Below are 15,637 nucleotides of genomic sequence, written 5' to 3' on the forward strand. Positions count from 1 at the left end.
GGTGGCTCTGCATGCCCCTCTTGGCGGGGGGTGGTTACTCAAGTCCAGCTGGGTGTGTTGGGTTTCTGCTCCTTGCAGCCAACAGCACCCCAAATATAATAACAGCTCTTGGCTGCATGATTCCTCCCAAAGAAAACCAGCAATGCTCAGCTACGCTTCCACACTCTCCCTTTCTCCATCTTTCTTCAGATGCCTTATGCTTCACTGGTTAAGTGCCCACGTGCACATGGTGCGGGGAGGGAGCTAAAGCTCGGGGCTCTTGTACTGAGGGGGAAGGAAGGGCCGCTGCCTTACCTGAAATACTTCCTCAGGAATCACTTCCCTCCAGGACTCTGACACACGGAGCTGAGGGTAGGCGTTGAAAAGAGTCTCAATAACCCTGGGGGCTGGTGCACAGGTCTTCAGCACCTGTTGGAAGTGGTGGGAGACCAAGTTCACGTTGACTGGGTTTTGGGTCCAGGTAGGGGACAGGGCCAGCTGATAGGGAGGTGTGTTTGGGGTCTCCCTTCTGTCACTTCCTGGCCGTGGGACCTCACTATGCCTTAGCCACATGGGGAACAAGAACCCTCATGGTAAGAGGACAGCAGGGTTCCCAACAAGCCCAAGGCAGTGTTCTGGTGGGGGGAGGCACGGGGGTGCTGTTTTAGCCTAGGAGAGCTACATGTCCCAAGTCTGGGCTTGGGAACGGCTTGCTCATCCTCGTGCCCAGGAGCAGCATGCCCATGGCTCCGTGGGCTCTCCTGACCTCTACATTGTTGCTCAGAGCAAAGGAGGGAGGTTCTGCTAGGGGCAGTGGGAGGAGTTTGGTCCAAGGATGGTGTTCGTAATTTCTTATCTCAACTTTCTTATATGTCAGGACAATGAGGGAGAAGAATGGCTTTGTTGTTGAATTTCCTCCTGACTTGGCCTTTCTATTTTATTTTCCGTCCCCACTGGCAAAGGATTCCTCTTTTCTTATTAGCAAATTTTACAATTCAGGTTCATCAGTTTCATCATGAAGATGAGAACACTGTTTGCTTTTTTAAAAAATACATTTCTTGTGATGGTGAATGTCAGTGAGCACAAAAGTAGACCCAGTGTTATGATGACCTCCACGTACCCACCATCAACCCATGCCTCGTCCCACCCCATCCACATGCCCGTCATCTCCCCCAGTATTATTTTAAAACCATTGCAATGGATCCTGTATTTTCATCTGTAAAAATTTCAGTGTGACTCCTATAGGACACTGTAGGAGAAATACAACATCATTATAAGACTTGAGAAATTAACAAGTTTCTTAGCATCTTCAAATATGTGGCCAGTGTTTAAATTCACAAATTTCTCTTAAATGCCATTGTATGAAAAAAAATTGTTTGAATAAGAACCCAAATAAATAAAGAATAAATAAAGAACCCAACAGGATTGAGATTGGTTGATATGATATATTATCAGATCTCCCATTTTGTGTCATGTTATTTATTTGTTGAAGAAACTGGGTTATCTGTCTAGCGGAGTTTCTCGGTATTTGAATTTTGTTTCTGGTATTCGTGTAGGGTTTGGGAACATGACGCTCTTCATCTGCTTTTTGTAAATGCATAGTTGGATTGGGAAGATTGATCAAATTCAGATTTGATTTTGGGGAGGTGTAGGGCAACTTCATACTCCTCTGTTTTTGAGGTTTACGATTTACCAAGTGTTGTAAAATTAGTATTTCTTCACTGAGAAAACTGAAGTTAAGCAATTTTCTTACAATCAGGCACCAAAATATCTACAGCAGACAATTAACAGGCAGGGCCAGCAGCTGAGCTCACTGGGGCTCTGTGAACAAGGTCAAATAGAAGACAGACCTGAATCACTCAGTACGGTTGCTCCATTCACAACTTGCCGAGCTTCCTTCACATATGAAACCCCTTTTAAATATATTAAAACAAAACAGGAAATTAATATCTTTTTGTTTAGAGATAAGCACTATTAGCATTTTGTATATACTAATGTTTTATGCATTTAGACAAAAAATTAATATATACAGTTAAAGTGGAGTAATACTGTGCCTATTATTTTGAAACTTGATTTTTGTCTACTCAACATCAATTGTGAACAATTCAGAAATTATAAATAAGCACTTCAACATCATTTCAGGGGCCATATATTTTATGAATATATTGTAATATATTCAATGAGGTGATTATTGTAAATGGATGTTATAAACAATGAACACTCTTGAATATCATTCTTTCTCTTTCTGCCTCCAACCATTCTTATTTAGATAATAAGATAAGTCTGTTCCCTTCTGACACTGAATTCCTAGAAGTAGAGATGTAGGATCAAGGAGTATGTACATTTTAGAGGTTTTAGCACATACTGTCTAATTGTAAGTGTGTAAATTATCACACTTTTTGAAGAAATGAGTATGAGAGTGTCTCTTTCTCCACTACCCAAGTCATCTCATTAATTATTTAAATTTGATAGAAAAAGTATGGAATATTTACATTTTGGTTGACCATTTCTCTTCCTTTATAAATTGGTAAGTTATTTCTTTTGCTCAGTTTTTCTATAGTATGTTCATTTTCCACATTGATTTGTATATACACTTTATTAAGGTTATATCTTAGTCATTCATTTTTGCAAATAATAGTATTTTCTCCTCTCAGTATAAATATTTCACATTTATTTTTCTTGTCTTATTACATTGACCAGAGTTTTAAAGTTCAATGTTAAAGATTTATTTATTTATGAGAGAGAGAGAGAGAGAGGTTAAACACGTGTGTGGGCAGGGAGAGGGGCAGTGGGAGAGAATCTTTAAACAGATTCCCCACTGAGCTTGGAGCCTGACCAGGGGTTCCATCTCACAACCCTGAGATCATGATCTGAGCCAAAACCAAGAGTTGGATGCTTAACCAAATGAGCCACCTAGGCGCCCCTAAAGTTCAATGTTAAATAACAATACTGAGGCATCATTATCTTATTCCAAATTTTAACAAAATTATCTCTAAAGTTTCACTATAATAACCTTGGATATTAGTATCAGATAGACAATCTATTCTCAGTGAAGGAAGTAGCTCTCTATTTCTAAATTACTACACATTTAAGGATGTATTTTTTGCCTTTTCTAACCAAGTTGATACAAGATTTTCCAATACTGACCCATTTTTGTCTTCATGGAACAGACCCTGTTTGGCTATTCTGCATAAAATGGCAGATTCAATTTGCTAAGATTTCTGTATTTAAGAACTGAATATGGTTTGTCATTTCAGCTTTTTTGGCTTCTTTTGTCAGATTTTGATGTGAGTTTATGCCAACTTAGTCAATTTAGAAAATTTCTATCTTTTTAACTCCTGGAAGATTTTATTTTATTTATTTTTTATTTTTTTTAAAGATTTTTTTTTTTAATTTGACAGACAAAGATCACAAGTAGGCAGAGAGGCAGGCAGAGAGAGGGGAGGAAGCAGGCTCCCCGCTGAGCAGAGAGCCCGATGTGGGGCTCGGTCCCAGAACCCTGGGATCATGACCTGAGCCAAAGGCAGAGGCTTTAACCCACTGAGCCACCCAGGCGCCCCTGGAAGATTTTAAAAGTACATACTTATTGGAATTAAGAAGGCATAACAGATCTTGTATTTAACATTGCCTAAGCCTAGCCTTAAGCTGCAGGTAATATCAAATTATTATCACTTTATCTTCCATGGTTATTGGTATACTTTGTTTTGATTATTTCTTCTTCTTCTCCTTCTTCTTCTTTAAAGATTTGATTTTTAAGTAATCTCTGCACTCAACATGGGGTTTGAACTCACAACCCCAAGATCAACAGTTGCATGCTCCACTGACTGAGCCAGCCAGGTGCTCCTTGCTTTTTTCTTGAATCAAGTTTGTTAATGTATACTTTCCTGGGAAACAATCATTTCATTTTATTTATTTTTAAAAAATTTAATTCCAGTGTAGTTAACATACAGTGTTATATTAGTTTCAGGTATACAGCGTGATGAGTCAACAATTCTATACTCAATGCTCATCACAATGAGTGCATTCTTGGTCCCCTTCACCTACTCCACCCATCCCCCCCACCTCTCTTCTAGTAACCAGCAGTTCGCTCTCTATAGTTAAGAGTTTGTTGGTTTTTGTCTCTTTTCTTCTTTGTTCATTTGTCTTGTTTCTTAAAGTCCACATATAAGTGAGATCATATGGTATGTCTTTCTCTGACTTATTTACCTTAGCATTTTACTCTCTAGCTCCATCCATGTTGTTGCAAATGGAACAATCTTCATTTTATTTTATTTCATTTATTTTTTTTAAAAGATTTTATTTATTTATTTGAGAGAGAGTTAGAGAGAGCATGAGAGAGGAGAAGGTCAGAGGGAGAAGCAGACTCCCTGTGGAGCTGGGAGCCCAATGCCAGACTCGATCCCGGGACTCCGGGATCATGACCTGAGCCGAAGGCAGTTGCTTAACCAACTGAGCCACCCAGGTGCCCAATAATCTTCATTTTAAAGAAATTTAGCGGGCGCCTGGGTGGCTCAGTGGTTAAAGCCTCTGCCTTCGGCTCAGGTCATGGTCCTGGGGCCCTGGGATCGAGCCTCACGTCGGGCTCTCTGCTCGGCGGGGAGCCTGCCTCCTCCTCTCTCTCTCTCTGCCTGCCTCTCTGCCTGCTTGTGATCTGTCTTTCAAATAAATAAAAATCTTTAAAAAAATAAATTTAGCATTGCATGTATATAGGAAATAGATGGCATGTTGATACAGGATCTTTCTGGGAGGAATTTTAAAAATTTTTATTGATTTTTTATTTTATTGTTTAATTTTATTGGTACAGCGGCTATTTAGCTCCGTGTGAGTACAGGGGAAGTCAAGGGACAGCGCCCGAATGTGGAGCTGGAAACACAGCCCTTTCTGCCTCTGGACCTGAAGAGTAGAGAGTCGGGTGGGCTGTGTATCAGGAGTAGTGGTCCTGGGGCGCCTGGGTGGCTCAGAGGGTTAAGCCTTTGCCTTCAGCTCAGATCATGATCTCAGGGTCCTGGGATTGAGCGCCGCATGTGGCTCTCTGCTTGGCAGGGAGCCTGCTTCCCCCTCTCTCTCTGCCTGCCTACTTGTGATCTCTCTCTCTTGTCAAATAAATAAACAAAAAAATCTTAAAAAAAAAAGTAGTGGTCTTGGATTGGGGATACGCATCCAGCCTACGGCAGAAGGGGGCCCAATCGGAGACATCCTCTGACCTCACCCTCCTCTGTCTGTCTGCTGGGAGACTGTACTGGTGAAACCCAGGAAGGCAGAGGGCCCAGAGCCTTGTCAACGTGTCCGTGCAGGTGGGGAGAAAATCTGGATGGGAGATAACCCCACTACATCTAGAAATAAGCATCCTTCTCTATTTAAAATGAATATATATATATTCATATAGTGATGAAATAATTGTATTTCCAGTGTCATTCCTTATTTAGTCTTACTGGAATTTTGCTAATTTTTTTTTTCAGAGAATCTCCTATTGGCTTTTGTTGACCCATTCTCTTTTAAAATACTCTAACCCATCAATTATTGTGTTTATTGTTATTAATTCCTTTGTCTGTTTCTTTTTGACTCCTTGGATTGACCACTCAGCTAGTTTAGTAACACCTTCCCCCTTGAGTCATAATATAGGCAACTTTCAAAATGGTGCGGATTTTCCTTTGAACATAGGTGTGGTCATAGCCATTAACTTTTGAGGCACAGTGTTCTACCTTTCTTAAATATTCTGCAATTATGTAACTGTTGATGTGGTAGTTATTTAGAGGTTTGCCATGCAATTTTCAAAAGTTCATTTTTTAAAAATTAGCTGTTTGGTATTAATTTTCTGGCTTATTGTATTATGGCTTTATTTATTTTTTTAAAAGATTTTATTTATTTATTTGACAGAGAGAGATCACAAGTAGACAGGGAGGCAGGCAGAGAGGGGAGGAAGCAGGCTCTCCGCGGAGCAGAGAGCACGATGCGGGGCTCAATCCCAGGACCCTGGGATCATGACCTGAGCCAAAGGCAGAGGCTTAACCCACTGAGCCACCCAGGCACCCCTTTATTATGACTTTAAACAATGCCTGCTTTTGGAGTACCAGAAGTTGTATTCTGTTTGCAGCATTCAATATTCAACATGCACTTTTCTCATTTACCATTTGAAGCTTCTACTTTGCCCACTTGATGTGTGAAAGACAGATGTGTACTAAAAATCATCTCGGATTATTATTTTTAATTTAGTTTCTCCATTTTAACATAATGTTTCTTTGGCAGATAGGTTTCTAATGGTTACATCTTCACTGTGAAATATATATATATATAGATGTATATATATCTCTATAATATCTATCTCCGTCAGTGAATCTTCTCTTCCCTTCAGTCTGTGTCTCTCCCAGGAATTCTTCTATGTTGCATATTGATATCGATCCGTCATTTTCTTTTCCTTTTATTTTTTGCTACAAAGTATCTCTGCCCGCTCTTTAATTTTAACATTTTTTTATTCATTTTGTTTGAAAGTGTTTGAGAGTCTCTGTATTGGTAACAGGGCAGTTTAAGAAATTTATATTTATTGTTATAAATAATCTATTTGGGTTTACTTCTGTTTCACTTTATTCTTTTTAAAAACATGTTTAAAAGATTTTATTTATTTGAGAGAGAGAGAGCATGAGCTGGGGGAGAGGCAGAGGGAGAGGGAGCAGCAGACTTCCCTGAGCAGGGAGCCTAACACGGGGCTCGATCCCAGGACTCTGGATCATGACCTGAGCCGAAGGCATACAGTCAATCGACTGAGCCACCCAGGTTCCCCTCATTTTATTCTTTATGATTTTTTATGCTTGCTTCCCTTGTTGTCTGATTTTCTTTTATACAGATTTATATTTTGCTTGTGTTTATTTTTATATTTTGGAAGTATGTATCCTATTTAAAATTCTACTAGTGCTTACCTTCAAAATAAATAATGGCCTATATTTTCTAAAGATCAAAATCGTATCTTTTGTGTTCTAGATGTGCTATTATCCCTACTTTCTCATTCCTCTCATAACCAATTCTCCTTTTTAAAAAAATTTATTTATTTATTTATTTGAGACAGAGAGAGAGAGAGAGAGAGTGTGCAAGGGGTGGGGAGGAGAAGAAGGAGAGGGAGAAGCAGACTCACTGCTGAGCAGGGAGCCTGATGTAGGGCTCGATCCCAAGACCCAGAGATCAGGACCTGAGCCGAAGATAGACGCTTAACTGACTGAGCCATCCAGGCGCCCCAATTCTTCTCCTTTCTTAATAAGATCTGGAGTTTTAGTCCCAGATTATGATTATTACAAGATCATATTTTATGTTATGTATATCTTTCAGAAATAATTTTTGGTATTAGTGTTTAGTTTTACAACCTGCGTTTCAATTACTGAAGTTGTTTCTATTTCACTGGGTTGTATGTTCACCTCCTGTCCATGAAGCCATTTGTCCTAGATACTTACCAAGCTCCTGCTAGAAGCTGGGGATTGTGTTATGTCTGCATGATACAGTGGCAAGATCTGCCCTCACAGACTTTTATAATCTCAAATAAAAGAAAAAACACAGCAACAATAGAAAACAGGTGCCCCAGTACCATAGAGGGGAATCACAAGGTACTAGACATGGTACCTAGGTGATACCTGGATTTGCTGTGGGTAGTGAGTTGGTTGGTCAGTTAAGACCTGCTAAGGAGGGGCGTCTGGGTGGCTCAGTGGGTTAAGCCGCTGCCTTTGGCTTGGGTCATGATCTCAGGGTCCTGGGATCGAGTCCCACATCGGGCTCTCTGCTCAGCAGGAAGCCTGCTTCCCTCTCTCTCTCTCTCTCTGCCTGCCTCTCCGTCTACTTGTGATCTCTCTCTGTCAAATAAATTAAAAAAAAAAAATCTAAAAAAAAAAAAAAAAAAAAAGACCTGCTAAGGAGGAGGAATTACAAAAGTATGGAGAGTCCTGAGGACAAGAGTGTTCCAGGTAGAGAAAACAGTGACCAAACCTGGGAGGTGAGGAGGACCTGAAAATGTTAGCCAGGTGCGGAGCTTGATGTGGGGAGTGTGAGCCAGAGTCTGGGGATGAAGGCAGGGCATGGGGAGGAGGAGTGCCAACCACTGTGATGAGGCTGGACATGACCCTGAGGACACAAGGGAGCCCTGGGGGACTGCGAGTTGGGGCGTGACAGGATCAGATTTTAATTTCACAAGCATCACCATGGCTACAATGTAAAGAACAGTTTCCCAGGGCCATATTGAAGGGTTGGAGTGCAGCTTAGGGGACATTTCCACAGGCTAGGAGAGATGGTGGTGGCCAAAACTCAGTTGGTATGAGTCAGGATGGAGAGAAGAGGATGATCCTGAGAGACGGTTAGGAGGTGGAGTTGTGGGAATCTACGAACTTGAGTTTCCCAACCCTGAGATAGTCTTTCACCTCATCTGTCTCTCTTTTAAAAATAGGACAACAGTTTTTTAAAGATTTTATTTATTTATTTGAGAGCGAGAGGGATTGAGAGAATGAGTGGAGGGGCAGAAGGAAAAGTAGACTCCCCATAGAGCTGAAATCCTGATGTGGGACTCGATCCCAGGACCCTGGGATCACGACACGAGCTGAAGGCAGAAGCTTAACAACTGAGCCACTCAGGCACTCCCTGTCACCTCATCTTTTTGACAACTGGTGTACTTTCACCCCACGGGCCTTCAGCCCTGGGCACTTGAGACAACCTACCCTTGTTAAGCATATTGACGGGCTGGGACTGCTGCATCCTGTGGCCAGTGCTCTACCTCGCCTTGTGCTGTGTCGACCACATCTGACACAGTCAGGTCCTCCTCTATGATACGTTCTTTAGCTGGTTTCCAGGAAGCCTTGCTCTCATTCCACCTCCCTCATTGGCCCCTCCTGTTTCCTTGGCTGTCTTCTCATCTCTCCTTCTTCTTGATGTTGGAATGTCTCTGCATTCAGCCCTTGTTCCTCTTCTTCTTCTGTGCATTCTCACTTCCTGGTGATCCCATCCAGTTTCCTGGCTTTAAATCCCATCCGTATGTAAAGAAGGTGTAGTACATACACATAATGGAATGTTGCTCAGCCATAAAAAAGACTGAAGTCTTGCCCTTTGCAACGACAAGGGGCTACAGAGTATGATGCTAAGTGAAATAAGTCAGTCAGAGAAGGACACATGCCCTATGATCCCACTTACATGTGGAATTGAAGAAACAAACAAAGAAGGAAAGAAGAAAAGAAACAAACCAAAAAACCCCAGACTCTTAACTATAGAGAACAAACTGGTGGTTACCATAGGGGCTGTGAAGTGGGATGGGTGAAGTAGGTGAAGGGGACTAAGAGTGCACTCATTCATCGTGATGAGCACTGAGAAATGTACAGAATTGTGGAATCACTGTATTGTATACCTGAGACTGATATAACACTAGGTGTTCATTATACTTGACTAAAAATAAATAAATTCCACCCACATGCCATTGGCACTTGAAAGTTGTATTTCTAGGTCAGTCAAATCCTTCCCTCAAGCTCCGGACTGGAACAGCCAACTGCTTCCTTGGTATCAAAACAACCCTGAATTCTGTTAATTACTATACCCACAATCTTCCCACTTCAGCTGATGGCAAACCCATCTAACCAGTTTCTCGGGTTGAATGCCTTAGAGTCATCTTTGACCCCTCTCTTTCTCTCACATTACACATTCAATCCACCAAGATATCCTGGTCACTTCGCCTCCAAAATACAGCCAGAATCAGAGTGCCTCCCTCCCGCTTGCACCCCTCACGTGGATCCTGGCAACAGCTCCCTAACTTGTCCCTCCACTTTCTGCACTCCTCCTCCTGACGTATTCCCTCAGCACAGAGGGCAGAGGGTCCCCATCAAATGTTAGCAGGTCCTGCCACTCTGCTCAAAGCCCTCCATGGCTAAAGTCATGACAGTGCCCTATAAGTGCCCCATACGATTAGAGCCTCTCCTCTCCCTCTGGTCTCATCTCCTACTGTCACTGCTTCTCTCCACCATCAGCCACACTAGTCACCTCATTCTCAGGTCAGGCCCACTCTAATCTCAGACTGCATATTGGCTGCTGGTCGGCTGGCCCCTTCCCCTGTAATACTTGAAACGCCCATGTCCTCACCTCTCTCAAGTGTTGACTCAAAACCACCCACCCTAGCTACTGCACGTACAACTGCAACTGCTCACCTTTTCCCTTACTTTTTCTCTCTCTAGTCCTTATCATTTTATTGGCCTGTTCATTATGCTTGTGGTTTAAAGACTGTCTTCCCATTCGACTGTTAGCCCCACAAAGGCAAGAATACGTCTTCCCCCTTGAACTGTCTACTCATATATCCAAAACACCTAATATGTTGCTGACACATGGCTGGTGCTCAATAAATATTTGTTGGCTAAATAATCAAATAAATAGAAGTATTTTTTTGATGCATTAGGAAGGCATATCTTATGAGCCCCTGATACCTAAAAGCGTTTTACTTTTGCCATCAAAATGAAAACCATCTAGGATGAGTCTAAAATTCTAGCATCCAAACTTTTTTTTTTCCATTAGAGGATTTATTTGGAGAGCAAGTAAAATGAGTCCATATGATTAAAATCTAATTACAAGTATACAGAAACCTTCATTACTACTACTTATCCATATTAGCATAATCAAATTTTTAAAATTAATTTATCAATTTATTATAAACATATAATGTATTTTTATCCCCAGGGGTACACATCCAAACTTTTTCTTTAAAAGTCTGAAAATGATATTTTCTTGTCTTATGATACTATAGCAGCAAAGAAATCAGAGTCCAGACTGAGTTTTATTCCTTTATGAATAACTGTTTTCTGTTCACATACTTGGCAAGATATTTTCCGTGCTTTTAATGAATACTTCTGCTAGAATGTATATAGGAATGTGTCTCCAAGGACGCCTTGCTGGCTCCGCCAGTAGAGCATGAGACTCTTGATCTCAGGGTTATAAATTTAAGCCCCATGTTGGGCATAGAGATTACTTAAAATTAAAATTCTAAAGAAAAGAAAAGAGAAGAAATTAAAAATAAAAGGAGTGTGTCTCCCATCACTGATTTACAGAGGGCATCCATTCAACTTCTAGGAGTTAAGACTTCTAGTGCAGCTAAATTTTCTTCTATTATGTCTTTGATTACTATATCTGATCCATTTGCTCTAGGCTCTTCTTCAGTAATATCACTTTTCTGTAGGTTGACTCTCTACACTCCACTCTTCATGACCACTTTTTCTTCTATTTCTTCATTTTGTTTTTTTCCTTTGCACTTAGGAAGAGGTTTTAATATTAGTAGTGAACACACAGTGGTTGATTTTCCAACAGTCCAAAGGATTAGTATGATTCAGTCACAGTAACTCCATTCTCCTTTTCATCACTGGTTTGGGAAAGTGCATGTTTAAGTCAGCCTGGGCCAGTGAAACATGGGAAGACCTCCTCAGGGCTTCCAGAGAAAAGCAATTGGATACGAAGCTGGCTGGCCCAGTTGTTGCTGGACGCCATCTTATCACAAAAGCTATTTTGAGGACAAAGCTAACTCACTGAGGTTGGACAAACCTGATTCCTTGATAGCTTCGTGAGGACACAGAAACAACCAGTCGCAAAGCCTGCCTTGCTTCTACATTTCTTGTTATATGAGATACAGTGGAGTCTGGAACCAAGTAAGGGGCTGCCCAGTGGGGGCTGTGACCATGAGGAGGAGCTGTTGGGGTACCAGAACCTTGGAGACGCAGGTGCTGCTGGCGAACCTACCAAGGCAGAGAAAGAGGAGAAACACCCTGGCTTCTTTTTCCCTCCATGCCTAGTTTTCCATGGTGTCACCTTTTGCTGAAGCCGGTCAGAAGCCAGCTGGCCTGGGTCTCTGAGCTCAGCTTGAAAGTTCTAGCTGTGCTGCCCTCACCCCCTCAACAAGTCGAGTAGACCCCAGGGGACACCAGGGAAGGGATCTGAAGCAACATGTGCCACCAACCCAGCTCCCTCACTTAAATCACAGGCTCTGTTCCTTTTATGTATCTGTTCTGTTTTCTGCTTCCCTTCATATACTCGCCACCCTCCCCCGTATGACCTTGTCTCATCCATATTCCTTTTCACGTCATTCTGCTGCCTTGTCCCCATCATAGGCTCTGTTTTTAGGGACGTAGAGGCTATGTCTTCTTGCACTCTGTAGGTGAGAGCACCCATGGCACACAGTTTCTCAGACTTTCTTCTGGATCTTCTGATGAGGGGTATGGGTCGCCTTTCTATTCTGTGGATGCTGTCCCCATTTTTTGTTTTTCTGCTCCCATTCCCCGTCATGGATCCATTTATTTATCTCCCTATTCATCTTCGGTTAAGGGAAGATCAGATGCGAGGTCTGTTAACATGCAGGGGAAGTCCGTGGTGCTGTTCTCATTCCACCAGGGGGGGCCTGTGGAGGGCCTGAGCAGAGGTAGGCTCACGAGGATGGTGCCCAGCCTCCGTCTGCTTCCACATTCACCTGGTGACTGCGCCCCACCCCCACCGGGAGGCCTCTTCTCCTACCCTCTTCCCAGCAGAGCTCTCAGGTTGCTATGCAACCCGGGTTCCTCGGTTTCCACCTCTGCACTTCCCTGCATCTCCTAGAATGCACTGTATCTCCAAAAACATCCCCTAATGCCTGTTTGACCTCTAGAATATTTTTGTAGCGACTGCCTGATTGCCTGAAAACTCGGGGTGGTGCAGCACAGGAGCGGGAGCTCCCTGACTCAGACATGAGGTCATCGTGTTGGGGCCGCGGATCTGCTTTGCGGCCCCCTCCCTTCCCGTCTTCCTTCCCTCCTCTTGCCTGTCTTTGCAGCTATGTCGGTACGAAGACAGGAACGGCTGCCCTTCCAAAGCCCTAATCACCTTACTGCTGGAAGAACGATATCTCTGGGCGCCTTTCTACTCGAAACTTGTTTTTTTGTTTCAATCCCTTCCTGTTTCAAAGTCAGACATAAGCCAGCTTTAGAGTAGGAGAGAGACAGAGGGAGAGCCAGGCAGGCAAGCATCTTCCCACCTGAGCCTCGCCCAGTCTTATCCCTTCACCACCGCACAGGATGCCCCCAACGTGTGGCTATATCTGGCTTCCACGAGTCACCACTAACGTGCCATTTTCTGGGGCGTGGCAGTCTCTGATTTCAATTGTCTCCCTTCTGCACTGGGAGGAAACCACACCATGAAGAGGAGCGGTTCACACTGGATCCCTCCAGATCTAGTCTCCCAAGCCATTCCTGCTTCTTCTGACCTTCCCTCGACACCATCACCCGGCCACTGGCCCTGCCCTTGGCCCTCTCCCTTGTCTCTGCAAACTGTTAAATGGTCCCCAGGGACTACACGTGACAGGAAAGGCCTCTCCCACACTGCCCCCCCCAAGAGCTGCCGTCCCTCAGCAGATGCGCCCCCCTCCCTGGGGCCCCTCCTCCCTGGGTCACAGACTGTGACCAAGTCTTATTGCCTGTCTCTGGGAATTCATTTCCTGTCTCTCCTCAGTTCCACCTCTCTGGGGCTCCCCGGCCCTCCCCCATCCCCCGGCACTGTGTCCCCTCACGTTTGCCAGGCAGCTGGCTGCTTCCATTATTTTTATGCCAACACAGTTTAAAGATCTCCGCCGCCTCCGTGCTGTCTGCGGAGACGCGGCAGTTACACTCCTCTGACATCCTGGTGTCATTAGGGTCCACGCGCACTCTCCTCGGCTAATGAGGCGGCAGAAAGAAAATTAAGGGGAAAAAACCACACAGGCGCCTTGCTCTATATGCAGATGGAGAAATGAAACAAGAGCAAGAGAAACAGAGGTGCACCATTTACGGGAGCTCACCTCCCTCCTCCCAGGGGGAGGGGCGCATATGCCACTCGCTCACTGGAGACGGAAATGGAGTCTGGTTTGTGACTACTACCACCCCGGGATTCGCCCCGTGAAAAGCTTGGGAGGTTGGAGAACCGTGAAGTCACTTCACCTTGCTCTGTACTTAGGTAAAACGCAAATGCAAAAACTTGGGGCCCATCCTTCCAGCATGGTCAGTGCTGGGAAGGTAAGGCAAGACCAGAGCTCTGCAGACGTTTCTAGAATCTGTCATTCTCACGGCCAACCTTCGTTTCCCCTTGCGGAAGCTATCTGCAGGCCTCACTTGGATTGCCACAGCAGCGTGTGCTTTCCCACCCATCCCCTGCCCCCACATGTTCTCTATACTTCTGCAGAAAAATCAACCCCATGCTCATTTGATTATGTCACTTCTGCTTCAAATGATGTAATACATTCCCATTGCTCTTTTTTTTTTTTAAGATTTTATTTATTTATTTGACAGAGAGAGAGATCACAAGTAGACAGAGAGAGAGAGAGAGGGAAGCAGGGTCCCTGCCGAGCAGAGAGCCCGATGCGGGACTCGATCCCAGGACCCTGAGATCATGACCTGAGCCGAAGGCAGTGGCTTAACCCACTGAGCCACCCAGGCGCCCGCTTTTTTTTTTTTTAAGATTTTTTTTTAAATTTATTTGTCAGAGAGAGAGAGAAAGAGAGAGAGAGAGAGAGAGAGATCACAAGTAGGCTGAGAGGCAGGGAGAGGTAGAGGGAGAAGCAGGTTCCCTGCCGAGCAAGGAGCCTGATGTGGGACTGGATCCCAGGATGCTGGGATCATGACCTGAGCCGAAGGCAGCCAACTGAGCCACCCAGGCGTCCCCATTCCCATTGCTCTTAAGACAAAGGCTAAAACTCTTAATCCCTGAAACCCCTGCCTCTTGCCCCCTCTTACCGCTTCCTTCTAGCTCCTGGGTCATCTTTCAACTGCCCCTACTATAGTGCTCTTTCTGCCCCAGGACTCTTGCCTATGCTGCCGGGAATGGCCCTTCCTTTCTTCACGCAGCTGAGTCTTCAGCCTTCAGGTCTGGGCTCACTCCACACGTGCCCAGGGGAGTCTCTCACCCTGCCCTCTGCGTCAGCCAGCTCAGGCCCCCATTTGGCACTTTCGAGCCACACGGGTCCTTGTTTGAGCAAGCTCTCCGACCATGGCAACTTCACACTGAGCATGTAGTGGTCTGAGACAAGGCTGTCCTCCACTCAGGTGACTGGCAGCTCCACTAGGGCGGGACACACGCGAACTGCCGACCAACATGAACTCCAGCACTGAGCCCAGGTGTTCTGAGAAATGTCTGCTGAAGGAGTAAGCAAGTGCAGGGGGAAACAGCCTCTGTGTGCTGCTTGGTGGAGATGGCTCATTGCTACTGCTGTCCCTGCACAGCCGGCTCTCCTGGGCCGAGTCTGGATCATTTAGACAGCCCAGCACAGGGGAACAAGGGGCAAGAGATGTGAGCAAAACCCACATTCCAGACCAAGCATCTGACCCACTATCCACTAGTGACAGTTGCAAAACAAATTTGGATCTGCAGGTGTGTGTCACCCCACCCTCCTACCTGCTCTCCTGCAGGCTGGCGCCCGCCTACACGGACAGCTTCCAGGATTCAAACCCGGCAGCAGCCTGCCACCACGCCTGCGCCTGCCCTCGCGCCCCAACGTCTGACTCCGGTGTTAACTAGCGGGCAGCCGGGCAGAAAGGCCTGGCACTGTCAACATGCTTGCTTCCCAAGCTGTGACACCACTTTGATTTTCGGGGCAGAGCACTGCGCACGGCTCCGATGGATGCTCCGAGTCCGCCCGCTGCGGCGACGGTGCCTTTGTCTGGGCATGGGG

General features: G+C 44.7%; 1 protein-coding gene across 3 annotated transcripts in view; it reads right to left on the reverse strand.

Moving 5' to 3' along the window:
* Positions 1–15,637, reverse strand: part of ASB18 (ankyrin repeat and SOCS box containing 18) — a 63,044-nt gene that overhangs the window by 1,791 nt on the left and 45,616 nt on the right. For all 3 annotated transcript variants that reach the window (XM_047722205.1, XM_047722203.1, XM_047722202.1), the window contains one exon: positions 295–408. In XM_047722205.1, the coding sequence (XP_047578161.1) occupies positions 295–408 (114 nt within the window). The remainder of the gene's footprint in view (positions 1–294; positions 409–15,637) is intronic.

This window comes from Lutra lutra, chromosome 3, assembly GCF_902655055.1.
Source record: "Lutra lutra chromosome 3, mLutLut1.2, whole genome shotgun sequence".
Classification (NCBI taxonomy): domain Eukaryota; kingdom Metazoa; phylum Chordata; class Mammalia; order Carnivora; family Mustelidae; genus Lutra; species Lutra lutra.